This window comes from Aphelocoma coerulescens, chromosome 1A (genome assembly GCF_041296385.1).
Source record: "Aphelocoma coerulescens isolate FSJ_1873_10779 chromosome 1A, UR_Acoe_1.0, whole genome shotgun sequence".
NCBI classification, from domain to species: Eukaryota; Metazoa; Chordata; class Aves; order Passeriformes; family Corvidae; genus Aphelocoma; species Aphelocoma coerulescens.
Genome location: NC_091014.1, coordinates 10,330,585 through 10,347,938, shown reverse-complemented (window position 1 = coordinate 10,347,938; position 17,354 = coordinate 10,330,585). Strand labels below are relative to the sequence as shown.

The window sequence follows — 17,354 nt, the reverse complement described above, 5'->3', positions numbered from 1 at the left end:
CCTAAGCAAGGAATGGCTTTTTCCTCTATCCACAGAATTTTTTACAGATATTTGAAAAATGCACTTTCCACAGGGATTCACTGCTTCTGCTTCTTTTTGACACCACGGCAATAAAAGGTGCCTACCTGTTGTCATTCAGCTTCCAGGAAATCTAACTAAAAGTCACTACATCACCTTTAAAGCCCCAAATGAAGTAGCTGTAGGGCTGGTGGGGCTACAAAATGAATAGTTTGAATAATTCTTTTATTTAAGTCATGCAGATTCCAATTGTATTTATAAGCATTTAAGTTTGTCCTCAACCTGCAGCTGGGTCCAGTCTGATTCCACTACCTACTTGGAGTCCAAACAAACATTACTTCTATGCTACAGATTTCAAAACAACCTTGTGCAGAAGAGAAAACCTTAACCCTCAACCATTAATTTTTCCTTATTAAAAAAATTATATACATATACACATATATGTGCATTGTTGGTATGAAACTGAAGCCTCCAAAACTAAAACTGAATTTGCTACTCCTTCAGCTGAACTTCAAAATGGAAAATGTAGGAAGTTTCACTAACTTGTATTATTTTTTAAATCTTTCTGGTTTAAACATAGAATTCCTCCCATGCATTTTAGTGGGAGGAATTAAGTGCCAAAACCCTCAAGTAATTATAGGTTACACACATCTTCAAACAAATACAAAGCTGCACAAACTATAGTCCTGTGGCTGGAACAGCAGGAGTTCAAAATGAAATGTGCTATGTGATATAGTTTTCTATCAAACACTTGCCTGCTTGTTCTACTGGAATTACAGAGATTTTCCATAAATTTTAACAGGAGCAGGCTCCATTTAATACAGATGCTCTTACACATTATTACAGATGAAGTAAAACTTACTGCTGCTGTAGATACCAAAAAATACAATTTTTTCTCTATCCTTAAAGGTGTTCCTGGGCAGCAGTTCTGTGACTTCCTGGTTTCTTTCTCCGCATTTCAAATACCTTTATTTAGGATTAAAAAGCAAAAGTTTCCAGAGGAACTTGTGAGCTTTAGAAGTTCCTGTCTGTGAAGGAGATTCCTCTTTGATGCTGAGAAACCCAAGCTGTCTGTTTTTAACCAGTATATAGGGGTGGGAGCTGGGTCTTATTTCTAGAAGAAATCTGTAAGATTTTCTTCATTCTGAGACCCATGCCAGTCTAAGTGCCATAACTAGGACCATAAATTTGGCAGATTTCATGTAGCAATTTTGTTCAGATTTCAACTCCTCAACAAAAAAAAAAAAAAAAAAAAAAAAAAAAAAAAAAAAAAAAAAAAAAAAAAAAGCTGCTTTGTTTTCTAACTGCTGTAGAAACTATGTGCCCTCAGAACAACAAAGTAATTAAAATCTATTTTATGTATTCAGCAACCATGGCATCAACTCTTCTAGTTTGAAGCACTAAATGAATTTATTCAGTATTTTACTAACAACATCCATGGAGAATTACTTTGAAGAAAATTATAACACTAGATAGATGATGAATGCATAAAGAAAGTCAAGCTAACAGCTGACACCAATAACAAATAAGAACTTCAGTTCAGTCCTGCTCTCTATCCTAAACAAAGCCAACACAATTGAAGGCAATCTAGTGTCTATTCCTTTCTTCAAAAAGGGTTCAGATTTGTTCTAACAACACAAACTCATCAAAAGCAATAGGAAAGTTGTCAGCAAGCACATTGCCTGGGCATGCTTAATTTCTATCCCTGCAGATGACTTAGGGGAGGAAGAGAATCTATGTTGATTCTATGATTCCAAATGTACATGAGAAATAAATTTTGACTTGCAGATTGAACATATTTCATATAAAAATTACTGGCAAACAATATGAATGTGGCTTTCAGAAGCCATTTTAACAGTCCTTTTGCAGAGCAGAGCTGCACTCTAAGGGAACAGGTCTCATTCTCATTTAGACCAGTCATTTGCTGCTATAAAAAGAAACTTAAAGATATACATAAAATATTAATATTAATAGAAATGTAAAGATTTATAAAGCCTTTACATTACCACAGATATGTAAGTGGACTTTGCTGAAATTCCTCAGCTCCAAAGCTTTATTGACAAAATCAGTTTCTAGTCTGAAAACACAGCAACTTACTTGGTCCCTGGAAACTTCAAAGAGCTGAGATGAATCCAAATTTGGTTCTTCACAGACATTTTTGCCAAGATGATGAGAGAAACATGAAAAATAAAGTGCTCAAGCACACGATTTTATGCAGCTTTGTGCAGTGTGAGACAAGAAACTAAATCAGAAAATCCTGTTATGAACAAAAAAGAACTATCACAAGCCAAATTAAATTAGTATACCAACATACAAGTGAAAATGTCTTCTAAAGAAGTCTGTGCAATACTGGAGACAAAGTTTTTTCTTCTACACCATCCTTCCATGAATAAGATCTCAGCTGTTCAAAGTAATTACACCGAATCAAACATTTACCTATTGTACACAGTATGCAACTGATCCTCATTTCAGGCAAACAGATCATCACTACAAAATACGTATTTACCTTCCTTTCAAGTATCAGATGAGTTTATCAGGGAACACTGACTCAAGATGCTCACAAACAGGACACTAGATTCTAGTCAGCAGCATGGTCCATGGGTATCCATTCCACAAACCACAGCAGTGGTTACAAGCTCTGTAGCTTGGTGCTAAACCAATGCTGGTGCAAACATTTTAAATAGACATATTGAAAAACTATTCTTAAATGTTACTTAGCTATTCTAAAGCTACTAAACACTATGGTGAATTATATTATGCAGTTATTACAATCTTAAAACATACTTCACTACTCTGCTTAAATTACCAACACAAAAATCTGTAGTTTGCACATGAATTATGAATATTTGGAGAACTGTTCTTTTATAGCTTACATAATTAGAATCATAAAGCAAAATAGTGTACATAATCTTTTTACTTTTTTTTTTGAATGTCAGTATCTCAGGATATCTAAAAATTATTTTTTATAGCCAAGGATATGATTAAGCTGCCTCATGCACATAGCAAGGAAGAAGACTTTTAAACAGCTCAGTGCACTGCATCATGCAGCAATGCAACAAATGCTCATTGCTTCCATCAACTTCACTGAGATTTGATATACCAGAAACACATGAATGATTAACAAAAAATCTAACTACAAATCAAGAGAGCGGCAAAGAGAAGGTTAACAAAGTTCATCTGTGCTGCACTGAGCAAATCATGAAAAGGATTAAGCTGTCTGGTGAGAGCAGGGCTGGGCCGTGCTGCCCGCCCAGTGACCGCCCAGCAAACACCATCTCCACATCACATGGCCTCACATAGTAGTAAATTACAGTTGCTGAGCAACAGCAATACTGACACAGATGGCTGACTGCAGTTGACATCTTAGCTATGCCGATTAATTTATTATTTACTTGTGTTAAAAACTGGACGGGCCAGCTTTCTAGACTAATGAGAAAACACTCCAACATATTGTAGAATATTGCTCAATTAAATTATTGGGAAACTGTTCCCCATGCAGAGGGGTTTTGCCTCTGTGTTCTGCCCCTTATGTAAAAGGGAAAAAAAGAGGGAAAAAAACCACCGGGCATCACCACTATTCCTATATCTAATCCTTAAAGTCAAGCAGAACTGTAGGCACGCAGTCTTCCTCTAAGACAGAAACAATTTTGGAATTTGTTTAAGAATATTCCATGGAGAGAAACAGTATTCTATAATTCCATAACCCTTCTATTTGAGGATCTTTACAATTTTCCCAAATGTGGCAGCTGTGGCTAGGGGCAGAGCTATAAGAACTATACTAACTTCATTTCATCACAAAAATCGTGAATAATCTCCATTTGCATAGAAATTGCAGTGTTAGTAACATTGGAACACCCCAAGTACTCTTTGTACCAAAGCAAATATTTCACACTTTCATGGTTTTTAAATGACAACTAAACAAGTCTTGTTTGCATCTGCCCTCTGATCAGTCTGAATGCAGACTAAAGTCCATCAGTTTTACAGAACTCCTCTAGCTTTACTTCAGCACAGTTAAGAGCCGGTATCTAAATTAATACTTTGAAAAATTTAAAAAAAGTTTTGGTTTTTGTTGGAATTTTTTTAAACTCATTTCTCTACAACTTATGATGATTACAACAGCTAATAATCAGATTTAGGTCCTAGATTTTTTTTCTAGTTAGTTCTGCTTTACTTATATAACCTTTATATTCCCCTCTCCAAGTTCACACAGGGTGTACAGTTTCAAAGCTATTCTTCCAGATACTAAAAAGCTTAAGATTTTGTAGCATATCACTATCCACAGTGATGGCAGTTTTATTCTTGTTTCTATATAATTTCCAGTCCAAGTTGCATTCTGGTTCTTATGCACTACTACAACACAGCAGGGTCTAGACTGCAAACCACAGGGAATACTTCAACCAACAGCTTCCCTTACTGTCATGTAATCAACGAAGACTTAATAGACTAATTTCTATTAATTTTATTGTAAGTATAAACAAAACTTATCTGGATTCACCACAAGAATTATATCCATCTTCCTTATTTTAAATTATTATATATTGTTCTCCCTGTACAACCTAAAAATAATGAAAACAACTGAAGAAAATTAATGCTCTTCTGACTGTTTAAATTCTGTTTAGTTATTGACCCTACTTCATGCCCAAGTATGTTTAGGATATTAAGAGCTGCAGGACTTTAATAAAAACAAATACAAATACCAAAAATCATTACAAAGATTTGAACTAAAATATTGTATTTTTAATTAAATGTTGTGATATTATTGTAAATAAAAACAGAGGCAGAAAGAAAGGAAAAAATTTTTAAAAAGGCAATAGAATGTAGTACAATTGATACGGAAAATTTCTAGCCCTACCAAAAAAGTTAAAAAAATAGATACGCCCTCCCCCACAAAAATTTACAATAACAACAAAAAAAGAAAATAGTTCAGATTGGGTTAAAAATGTTTCATGTTGAATTGAAAAATAAATGTGCAATCCAGTAAAAAGTTCTATTTGATCAGAAACCATACAGTCCACTTTGAGATAGGCAACTGTTTGGGGTTTCTTATCCCTCCTCTTGGAATTTTTACCCCTCCTCTTTTTTCCATTAGGAAAGTCAGCTTTGGTATAGACACACTGTTTGAAAAAAATAGTCACAAACAATAAAGTATTTTTTAGAATTCATTTTACCTCCATCAAGAAGAACTTTTGGCAAGTAAACAAATCCTACATCAATACACAGCTTCACATTATCTGAATGTACAAGTTTCATTAAGTATCTATGTATAAAATTATATCTGGCTCCACGATGAATTTTGAATGGTTTCTCAAAAGATCACCAAAACAATGGATGAAATATGATCTAATGTAGATAAAATTCATGTAGAATAATCCCTCCTCAAAAACCACCTAGAAGACAGGCATCCACATGTGCACAGATATACATCAGAGGTGGGCTCAAGTAGGAGAGCCCACACACAGCCAAGTGTCCAACATTAACAGCTTTAACGCTCTACCTGATCATCAGCTTTACAGATGACCATCATAAAGAATGTAATGACTTTGTTATTACACTTTAAACCTTTGCTCACTCTGTGTTGCACTTATTTTCCAATAACTACTTCATGGGGAATGAAAATTTACTCCATCTATTGAGTATATGCACTGATCATTTAGACTTAACTATAGCAGTTCATGCTTGTTGCCTTTTTTCCTCAAGATGTCTTTGTTCATTTTCAGAAAGCCTACTCCTATTCGAATGTTCTGAAGGGCTGAATCTTTTTTGGGAAGTACTGGTTGCTGTTGCTAATGGCTCATGGGATTGCTTTTGGGAAAATAAAATGGTAAAAAAATTAGAAAAATAAGTCTCCATGTACTAAAATATGCACTTCCTACAAGGTTCTGATATACATGAAAGTGGAATAGAGTACCAGTCCTCAAACCTGCTTATATAATTTTCTCCATTACTTTATGCAACTGTTGCTAGGCAGTCATGTGCCATGGTGATGAGTGGAGTATGAATACCTAGACAGATTAGAGAGACATATGCTACTGAACACTTATGTATGGTGTGTTTTCTCTCCAGACTGCTGTACAAAAGCAAGATACCAACTATCCTTCTTCCCCAAGAGGACTGCAATGTCAGATGGTTCAGAGAAACAGTTCAAGGGATCTGACCTTGTGGCAATACAGGTATCACTTTCTGCTCTTAGTTACAGAGTTCTCTAGTGAGTTAAAACAGACAGAGTGCATATATTACTGCATTTTAAATAGAGGTTTAAAAGAATAAAAATAATTCATTTTTTTATCTGCACTTTTTATAATGGTTTTACAATGTATGCAATCTACTTCCTAAGCCATTTTTAAAGATTGTTAAATTCTTTTCAGAATCAGGTAGAAGTACAGAACACAAATATAGAAAGATATATATTGGAAAAATTATTCACTCAATTAGTTTTGAAGACTGAGCTACCTTGTAAGAAGACTATCTTAGGAAAGCAATTCAAGCAGCTGCACAAGGGAAAATGCTAGAGAATAAAAGTCAATTTTTTTTCCTAAACAAATGGATTCCACTCCTCACATCCAATTTGAAATTATTGCTTCCAATCAGCAATGTGTTTAACATAAGCAATAAAATCAGCAGTTATAAAGGACATGGGAAAAGCACAATGCAGAATTCCAGAATCATGAAACATGGCAAAAAGAACAGCAGAGAAAGCCAAAGTACAACAGTAAAGTCAGTAAGCAAATGGGTAAGACACAGATTTTTGGTCAATAATTCTTCAGAAGAACTTAAAATAAAAGAAGCCAAAATAAAAAAAAAAACTTGCACCATAAACAAGAAAACTGACAGCCAAGTCACAAACCATGATTTTCCTGATAGACAGGAAGAAATGGATAAAGTATTGTAAAAGAGGAATCAGCAGATTTTGTTAATAAGCTAAATACTTAAAGAAAACAAACTAGAAAGAAATTTTGATAATAACTTAAGAGGGAACCTTGGCAGCTGAAATAAGTGAATTTTTTTGTATGTGCCGGAATGGGTTCTATTAACTTTGATCCCAATGTTCAGTAATAAAGTCAGATGTGATTTTTGTCATACTTCAATGGCAGACTGGAGCAGGACACCCACAAGGAAGTTTCAGCAAGACAGCTGGTGGTACAAAGCTGAGCAAATGAGAATAGTGTGAGTGGGAGTCAGGAGATTGGAACTAATAGATGAATAAATTAGATGTCCAATACCTTCATTTACTGAAATGATTTCATTATGAAATAAATGCATATCCTGTGTTTATTTCAATGTGTAATATGAAATTCAAATCTTCTTTTACATATGTATGCAATCAGTTAGTCTTAAATGCAGCTGTATTTATTGTCTAAAAGTCCTAAATTTCACACTTACAGAGTACCTACTTCAAAAACTAGTGGTTATTCACAGAATTTCCAAACACTTGGAAATCTTACATAAACTCTCTCTCAAAACCTATTTCATTTGAACACACCAAAGTTGTTGACTATTTCCATGGGAAATCTGAAGCTTTTAAAGGAAGACAAACTTGGGGCTCCGAGAGGCTTCAGGAGCACACTATAGAAATGAACTGAGACTCAGCACTCACAAATAAATGTAAGAAATTCTGGCCTAAAAACATTGGCAGAATTTGAAGGCAAAGGTTTGTAATAAAACTTCCTCTTTGACTTTCATATCAATACATCATGCTTCTTGCCTGTTATATATAAATATATTTTTTTTTACACCAACAGTCCAGAATGACCTTTCCTCATGTAGACACTGAAATAGACACCTGGTTAGTTGCAGAGGCTCTGAAGTTTCTGCACACAGATGTTCAAGTCACTCCTTTTCCAGTGCAGGCTTCAGTGCCAGCTATCTGTCCTCGAATTCCTTAAACTCAAAGAAGATGTTACACTTCTAAACCAAGCAATGTGCTATCAGTGGTTACTGCAATTAGTCTTTCAGGCTTAAATTTGCAATTTTAACAACAAATCAATAGATCATATTGCTGGATGCAAAAAGTCTGCTGTTTGTTACCAGATACCCACAAATAAACGTGCACTGGAAAGAAAACCAACAGCTTGCAATGTCCTTAAGTCATTGAGGTGCTGAGTACACAGGTTGCCCAGAAAGGCTGTCCTTATATCCTTAAAGATATTCAAAACTGGCTAAATCTGCTTTAGGTGACACTACTTTGAGCAGAAGCTTAGAGTACACCATATCCAGAGGACCTTTCCAGCTTCAGAAATTCTTTGATTCAATTTTGAATGTATAGGTAGTATTTACCAGGTTCAAAATACAGTAGCAGTCTGTACTTTTTCCTGTGTACATCTCAGATCGGCTAAACTAATACCAAAGCAAGACCAAAAAAGAGTTTTTCAAATATGCCTTCTATTTATCAATAGTTAGCCCTTTGGTGCCAGGTCTACTATGCTTGAATTTCTATAAATTAACAAAATGTTGGTACTGAAAACAAACCCAAACTACATTACAAATTTAAAATTAGCATAGCAGGATGCACAAAAAGCTATTCAAGCAGTAAGAAGAGATCAAAAAGTCACATGAAGACTTATTCCCATGCAGAGCAATAAAGAATATGTATAAGCAATAAATCAAGTTACTACAAACATCACGTTAAAATAAATTCATTTGAAGTCCTAATATTGCTTTATATTATATTTTATAACATTTTTATGTTATAGACTAACAGCAAGAATGGTGATCAAGATTAGAAATAGTCCACAGAGATCTTATGCCACAAGAATAAAATAACCCATGTACCACCAAGTCAAACTCATGACTCTGGCTTTCAACTAACGAACACTGACACAGTTGTAAAGCCAATCCACTCCACATCCTTTCCTAAGACACACACTGGAGCTATGAAGACTGATTTTTTTTTTTTTTTTTTTTTTGCTTAGTTAGTTCTTATAGCAGAAAAAATTATTTATCTAGAAATATATTTGCACATGAGTTTTGTAGTCAGATTATAAACATAGAGAGCAGATGCTTAAAATCAATCAAAATAAGACAAAAGTCATATTGGGGTTTCTCTTCTTTTTACATGAAGAGATGAGAACAAATTTCTAAATCTATATGAGCAGAGAATTACTATCTTCTTTTTTTTTCCTCCAGTTTCACCATTTTACTCATAAGCAGTTTTCTGAAATAGCATTAATTTTTTCACTGAACTTGTTAAATTATCATGATGATGTACTGTAGCACATCTGATGTTTCAACATAACAGAGGTAAACTTCATTCTTTGCTCTGGTAGTGAGCACCAGTTTGAAAATTACTCACCTCTGTGATATGAGGATTAGGATTGAATCCACACAGGCTGCAGACTACAGTGTGACACTGGGTGCATGTGTTGTAGTTGGCCTTTTCAGGAGTGTGCAGCAGCAGCTCGGTGGTTGTACAGAGAGGGCAGAAGGTTTTCTTTGGGACGGACTCGGTGGGTTGGCTTGCACCAGCTTGCTTTTGCTCCAGAGGTTTTTCAGGCCCTGGTTGCTGGCCAGGCGGTTTTGTAGGTCCTGGTTGTTGTGCTGGGGGCTTTGTGGGCCCTGCAGTCTGAGAAGGTGGTTTCGTAGGTCCTGCCTGGGGTGGCACTTGTTTTACAGGCCCTGTTTGCTGCAGAGGTGGCTTCCCAGACCCAGGCTGTGGTGGCTGTTTTGCAGGTCCCGTTTGCTGAGCAGATGGCTTTTCAGGTCCAGGCTGCTGAGAAGGCTGTTTTGGAGGCCCTGCCTGCTGCGAAGATGGCTTTACGGGACCTCCTTGCCGTGCAGGCTGCTGCGATGGCTGTTTCGCAGGTCCCGGCTGCTGTGATGATGGTTTTGTGGGAGGTGGTGCTTGGGATGTCGTTTTAGCGCTGTCTGGTTGCTGTGGGGATGGTTTTGTTGGGCCTGATGACAGTTTTGCAGAAGTTTGTTGCTGAACAGGTTTCGCTGGTTCTGATGGTTGCGGCTGAGATTTTTGTGGTCCTCGTGGCTGGGGTGGTTGTTTCGCTTGCTCTTGCTTAGCATCTGCTGGTTGGCCATGGCCTGGTTTCTGAACTTGCTTTGGTTCCCCAGGCTGCTGCTGAGGCACTGGCTTGGAAGACTCCATTTGTTGGAGGGTAGGTCTTTGTTGTCCTTGTTGTTGAACAGCTGGCTTAGGAGACTGTGGTTGAGTTGGATGTTTCGCAGGGCTTCTCTGCTCCTCAGGCTTCCCTTGCTCTTTTGGGGTAACTTTTTGTTTCCTACCGGCTTCTTCATGGGTTGTATCTGAATCCGATATCAAATCAAAAGGATTGAATTTGTTCACAACTGAAGTGACTGCACTCAATGGATTGGCTTCTGAGAGAAAACTGGGCATCATACTTGGCTTCTGATCTTCCTTAAAATCAGTCCTGGACTTTGATTCACGTAGACTAAGAGAAGAAGGGCTCCGTCCAGGTGCCCGTTGTTCTGTCTTCAGCACATCTACTGTTCTGCTTTTACTTAAACCTGATGGTCCTGGATCTGGAGGCTTACCTGGTTGTCTGGGATGGCGGCTTGTATCAAGTTCAGGATGTCTGCAGAGAGAAAATGTAATAAAATTAAAATAGTGCATAATACTAGAAAAATGAGATAAGATATATCAGTAACCCTGGAAGTACACTGCTAGTACTGTGAAGTTTCTCAGTGCTTAAGTGTTTTCAAGACCAAGGTTTATAATAAGGTGCATGTAAAAGATATTTAAATAATCACTGTTCTTTAAATGCTCATACAAGTATTCAGTCATAGATTGTTTTATTCTTTAGAAAACAATCTCATACAACAACATTCAACCACATACCTTTTCTTTCAGAATTCTGAAGAATTCAAAGCTAGAACTTCCTATTATACCTATACCCAAATGATTAACTCTCTCCCCTACTCCTTGGGATACAAAACCAGGGTGACAGAAGACTAAAAGAAACAGAAGTGTCAAAATTAGCAGATCAAATAATAATAATGCACATAATAATGCAATATAATAATGCACATAATAGTTCCATATAAAAAAATAATGTGCAATGCAAAATGTTTATGTACTTGTGCTCAGGCTACTTGTACAAAATTTGGATATATTTACAATTCAATATGCAGCAGGGATTTAAACTCCTAAAATTCATATATGTTAAGGAGTACATGCTTCTATGTAAAGTATTTCTTTTGGCACCCATCCATTCACAAATCAGAAGAGTCTTCCATCAGATAAAACAGATGTCAGTTCACAGTCAGCCCTGAACCTTTTTTTTTTTTTTTTCTTTGCAGATAGCTACCATAGTCCTTCTCAGCTTCATCCCAACAATTCACACTGTTGGGATATATTTAAAAAAAAAAAAAAATCAAATCTTATTACAGTAGAGAATTGGGAAAAAATCCTTGCAACAGTATTTTGTTATATGTTCATACAGGAGAAAATGAAATTAAGAATGTAGGAACCAAAATCAAGACCACGGCTTCATATGTGGCACAGTATTTTACTTGTTGCTATACTGGGGTGTAGCTAGGGAAATAATATTGTATTCGCTGTTAATGCTCAGGGTTGTAATAAAATATTCTATTCAGTGCTATCACTGAGCTTCTGCTGGAGGATATGGTGCTCTCTTCAGTGTCACAGAAATGCTGCAGCTATAAAATTTTCACTTTTCACTTTGAGAAAACGATTCAACTCTGATCTTAGTTTTCCAGACATTAAATTTCTTCTTGGGTATTCATGAGCAAGATAAATAATCACTTATTACATTTAACTGCATTCCTTGACAAATAAATGAATAAATGCACAATTTTAAGAGTTTTGTCAGAAGTCTGCAGAATCATCTACAGTAGCCACATTAAAAAATGTATTTTACATTGTTAATGTCACCATGAGTTTACCAGCATTTCTGATTAATATTTAGATTTCATTACATGGCTAGCAATGGCAAGACAAAAGGACAAAGCTAACTCATAGAAATTTCTGTGCATGTAATTCTCATAATGGGATTTCTCATAATCTTGTATCTGACTTTTTCTGTTAATTAAAATTTCCACAAATAATACTTGCTAAGGACAAACTATTTCCAGCCTTCCACAACTCCATTTATCCTTTCCCATTCTTGTGTACGTATTGACCGCAATACTTGGAAGTTTACAACCTTCATGTGCAATCCACTGAAGTGAGTAGGTGTTTTTCCACTGGCGTCAGTGAACATTGATTAACTCACAAAGAGGAGAGTTTAGAAAATCCCAATGATAATCTAATCTTCCAAATATGTGGCATTTTTGCTGGCTAAAAGAACAATTTTATACTCTCATTAGCAGCTAGGTAGGTCTACCTGCAGTTCTGTTTCTTGTTATTTAGATAAGCACTCTAGGTTTATCTGAGGAGGCACTGCTTGCCATATGAAAACATTTCAATTGGTCTGTTAGCAGCAGCTTGGTAACATTTCCAGCATTCATGTTTGTAAATGTTCAAACTCTTGGAAGGTTTCATTAAACAACGGTAAGAGTGAAAAGGGAGGGGAGGGAAAAGAAGTCAACATTACTATTGAAATTCAGGTCCAGAAAGAGGGTATCATGCCCAAATCTTAGAGCGTAATGGTGGGGGGGTGGAACAAAAAACAAGCAAAAAACCCCAACTGCTTTTAGAAATTTAACTGGAAAATTATCAAGAAAAAGTAACTGTGGATCCCTACTAGAGTAGAATTCTGATTCAGCTTGCATTTTTATCAAATAATGTGTTCCATAAATTTCCACCTGATCAGATATCAGGACCTGAAATGAGATTAAAACCCATGAATCTAGGAGATAAATTCAGGTGTTTCTCTTCAAGGCTGCTGGTGTATTCTGAAGACCTGACTTGTCTTGCTTTTGTACATAACAATGTTTCTAAGCAATGGAGACAGAGCGTGGTTAACTAGTGGAAGAAAAAGCTTTGAAAAGACAAGCTTCTTGAGAAAGGTTACTTCTGTCAAAAGCCAGGACTTGCTCCATTTAGTTTCAGGTACCTGAGAGTTGAACTCTTCTTTCCTACAACCATTTTACAACGAACAACAGACTGACATTGCAAAATTTTAATTGAGCTGGAGAATCAGACTCCTCAAACTAAATCTTGTATTTATTTGACAAGAATTTTCTAACTTTCAAGCATTTTGAATCATGAAAAGCCCACAATTGTTTTAAAGCCTTCAAACCAGACCCAACAAACAAAATAATTTAGTTCTCCCTCACAGAATGCTTTTCTTTGTGCTACTGTGTTTCCCCTCACTTTGGTCTTGATTCATGGAACTCATCTCTATTCATTTACATATTACAGCCAAATCAAAGCTTACTTTGGAGTAAGCAGAGATTTAACAAAAAGACCAATAGTGTAGTTCTTCAATTCCATAACTACAAACACCTATTAAGAAGGCGTCACCTCAAGACCGAGGGCATGCCTTTTCCCTATTCATCAGTATAAATAACTTCAAAGGCAAATGCAGTAATAATGCATAAAGATAGCTAGTTCTTTTCGTATCTACAGACAAGATAGGTAAGATAGCCCAGTGGCTAATTTTTTTTTTTTTTTTTGGTCAACAGAACAATGACACTAAAAATACATATTTCTTCTGGAAAATACACCATAAATATACTTCATAAGTGTGACACTCATCAAGACTTCTTAGCATTTCTTATCAAAATGCAGCAATTTTTTTCTTATTGCTATCTACTGTGACCAACTTATTGAACTGGGGGAATAAAAAAAAAACAACAAGCGCCATCAAGCATCTGTATTAGATATATTCAGTTGGTCATCTAATCCTTTCAGATACAGAATAACTCCTCAGGAAGTGAACACTGGCACAGTTACAGAATCATTTGATGAAGCTAGAACAAATGGAACTTGCTTACAAATTGACTGTGTTTGTTTCAGATAAATTTCCCAACCATTAATTTTCTGAAGACAGGCAATGGAAATAAGATAGAAAAATTTGCATAGATCCTAAACATCTCACTGGAACCTCAAGAATAAAATGTTCAATTAAAAAAAATTAGTAGATACATTTGAATTAGTTCACTCTAGGTGCTCTAAATCTAAATGTTTATATTAAAATTCACAAGATTTAAAAGCTCAAAGCCTACAGAAGTTCTAGAATGTACAGCATCGACTTTAAGGTGGTAAAGGTGCAAGTATGTTAACTGGCACATATATTGCTTACTATTAAAAATTCTGTATTTGCAAAAATTGTTACCTCAGGATACCATCAATCATGAGGAATATGTATACTTTACAGTTACTTTGGGTGCAGGAATGAGAGAATTTAGAATAGGAAATAATTATTAGACTCTAATGTTATAATGGGAATCACAAAGGAAAAATCCAGTTAACATGTTAAAAACTAACAGACACTCCAATAAGGACACTGCCAAAATCCAAAGCTATATGAACGGAAAGCCTGAATTCCTCTTTTGATCACACTCTATTGCTTAGCATTTGGACTGGGAAAAAAAAAAGGAAAAAAAACTAGCAGCAGTTTTAGTCTGGAAGAGGGCGATCCTTAATCCTTAGAAGAGTCTTACTCCAAAGGTTTTGTTTGGATCAGGTTCTTGATAATTACCCCTAACATTCTTGGTAGATCTCAACAGCAAAGGAAGCAGACAGCAAGAGGAGAATATAAAGGCACGAACCAAGAGACAAGACAAGTAGTAACTTCATTACAGTGGGACAGGCACGAAGATACTATGATGGGAACTGCTATAATAGTCAAAGTTGACATTCTGACGTAAGGTAAAAGGCTGTCATTCACAAATTTAGAGTCCCTTTACTTTAAATAGAGGGTGGAAGTATGGTATGCTAACAAGATCAAAGTAGCTTCTCATATAAATATTTTTGCAGGAAAGCAGCCATTTATAAATGCAGAGATATTCACATTGCAATGAGTTCAGCCTATTCTAAAGACTTCCATGAACATTTATCTTTATTTTTTCATGCAAATGTTCCAGTAAAAAGTAAGTTTCAAAGTACTTGTGTCTTTGTTCATTATATAAAAGGGAATTTTGAGCTTAGTTTCCCGGAACTAAAGAATATTTCTTTTCCTCATTAACACCTATAGAAGCTGTGCAGAGACCTGAATTGAATGGAAAATTTTATTTTACACACAGTGCTAATGCGTGATCAATAATTAAGCAAGACATAAAATAGGAAGATTTGACTTCCAGTTTTAAAAAATGGAGACCATCATCTCAGGTATAATCTCAGTGACTCCAGTAATTTACCCAAGAATTAATTTAGTCCCACCCTCCTTGCCTCTCTTCTAGAATTCACTTATATAAACCTTAAATTATATAAACTGAATATGCGTTTATGTGGGGTGAGGTCAATGCACCGTGAAACAGTCAGTCGAGGAGGTTCCCCTTCTGCTTCCTCCTTCAAGACAAACAACACACCCAGCCCCGGAGTCGGAGAGCAACAGAGGCGCTGGCCTTGCATGACGGGCTGGGCGGGGGGTTCAGGACCGAGGACAGCGACACGGGGCCGGGCAGGGTTGGTGGCTCACGACCGCGGACAGCGACCCGGGGCCGGAGGAGCGCCGGTGCTTCAGGACCACAGACAGAGGCAGCCCTGAGGAGCGGGGAGCGGGCTTGTTGCACGTCGGGCTGTGAATTCGCTGAGGGGCAGGGAAAGAACGGGGAAGGAAATTACCCCAGCCTTCGGAGAGGCACAGTGAGGTAAAGCCATGACTATCCAAGAACACTGAATGCCGTAGCAATCAATGTAATCTATAATTTGGCCTCTCCCCTTCCAAATGAAAAAGGAAAAAAAAAGAAAAAACCGAGAAGAAAAATAAGGGTGGAAAAAATAGACTGAAACAGACCTCCTCAATCCATGACTATTTAATGAAGCCAAATGATAGTTGTAGAGGTTCAGAATTGGCAGAGTAACGGCCAGCAAATATGTTATGCCCAAAAGCTTTGGAAGATTCAACAAGATTCTCTCTCTCTCCAGACGCTTGCAGAACCCATCAGCCCCAGGGAGAGCTTCCCTGGCTACTACCAGAGCTGTGGGGCATCCAGCCCCGTAAACCACACAGCCGCACACAGAAAAGCAGAACGGTGTCTGCACATCTCTCTCCGCCCCGACACAGAAACTGCCCGTGCTCCAGATCAGTGCAAGGGAGGAAAAGAGGGCGCAGCCCACGGAACCGGGCACCGCCGTTATTATCAGAGACCACTGTAGTGGGGAAAGCCAGAGGGTGCAGGCTCCGTCCTGGTGCCCGAGCCCGTGCAGCCACCCCTTCCCTCCCTCTGCCAGCAAAATGGAACGCCGGCTCCGGGTGCAGCGGGCCCAGATCGTATTGCGACTCGCCCCCCGCCCCACCGCGAGGAGACGGAGAAGGGGGAAGGGAGGAGCGGGAGAAGGGAGATTTTCCGTGCATGCCTTTGCATGGGAGGCGGCTCCGCGCCGGCGAGGTTCCCTCTGGGCAGCCCCTGCGCCCTTGACATGACAGCGGCGATCTGCCTCCTCTCCTCCTCGCTCAGCTGGCTCAGGTCCGCCTCCACCCCGGCCGGGACCAGGCTCTGCAAGGGGGCCGCGGGGCCGCCGCCATCCCCGGCTGCCGCCGCCCCTTCGGGGAAGGCGCCCATCCCTTCGCCTCCTTCCAGGCTCGCCTCGTTGCCCATGGCCGCCGCGGCTCGCCGCCTCTCCCTTCGGGCGCAGACCGGGCTGGGGGGCGGCTCGCAGCCCCGCTCCCCCGCGGGCGCTCAGGGCTCCGCGGCCGCCACCACGGCCCCGCGCGGCGGCAGCGCCGGGGCCGGGCTGGGGCTCGCTGGCTGCTGCCGGGGGAGTGCGGCGGTGCCGCCCGCCGCGCTCCGCCGCCCCGCGCAGCGCAGCGCATGCTCCGGGCGGGCGGCTCCCCCCGCGCTCCTGGCCCGCCCCGCGCCCCGGCCTTTAAAGGCACCGCCGCCCCCGCCCCGCGCACCCGCCGCATCTTCAGGGACCGAACGGGGACCCGCTGCCGCCCCCGCGGGTGCTGCCTCCCGTTCGCCTCTCCTCTGTGTACGAGGACGTGCTCGCCAGCAGTTAAAGCTTGAAGGAGCCTCTCTCGCCCAAAGCAAGAAGTAAGAGGGACTGAAAGACGCGCCTGGAGGACACCCCCCCGAGCTACCCGTTCAGAGTAGAATCAATCAATGATCTTAGGTTGCTCCATGTCCTGAACAGCAGAATTTTGAATGTCTCTATAGATGGAGATTTTACAGCTTCTCTGGGTCTGTGTTTCTGTACTGGACTACTATCGCGATGACTAACTCCCACCATGTCAGTGTCATTCCAGGACCGGTGAGCCTCAAACTGGACACTGTATTCCTAATGCAGTTTCAGAACT

General features: G+C 38.9%; 1 protein-coding gene across 1 annotated transcript in view; it reads right to left on the bottom strand.

Annotated features, from left to right (window-relative positions):
* Positions 1-16,653, bottom strand: part of PCLO (piccolo presynaptic cytomatrix protein) — a 322,461-nt gene extending 305,808 nt beyond the window's left edge. Inside the window, exons 1-2 of the mRNA XM_069035466.1 lie at positions 16,412-16,653; positions 9,308-10,559 (exon numbers count right to left, since the gene is read on the bottom strand). Coding sequence (XP_068891567.1) covers positions 9,308-10,559; positions 16,412-16,653 — 1,494 coding nt within the window. The remainder of the gene's footprint in view (positions 1-9,307; positions 10,560-16,411) is intronic.
* Positions 16,654-17,354: the final 701 nt, after the last annotated feature.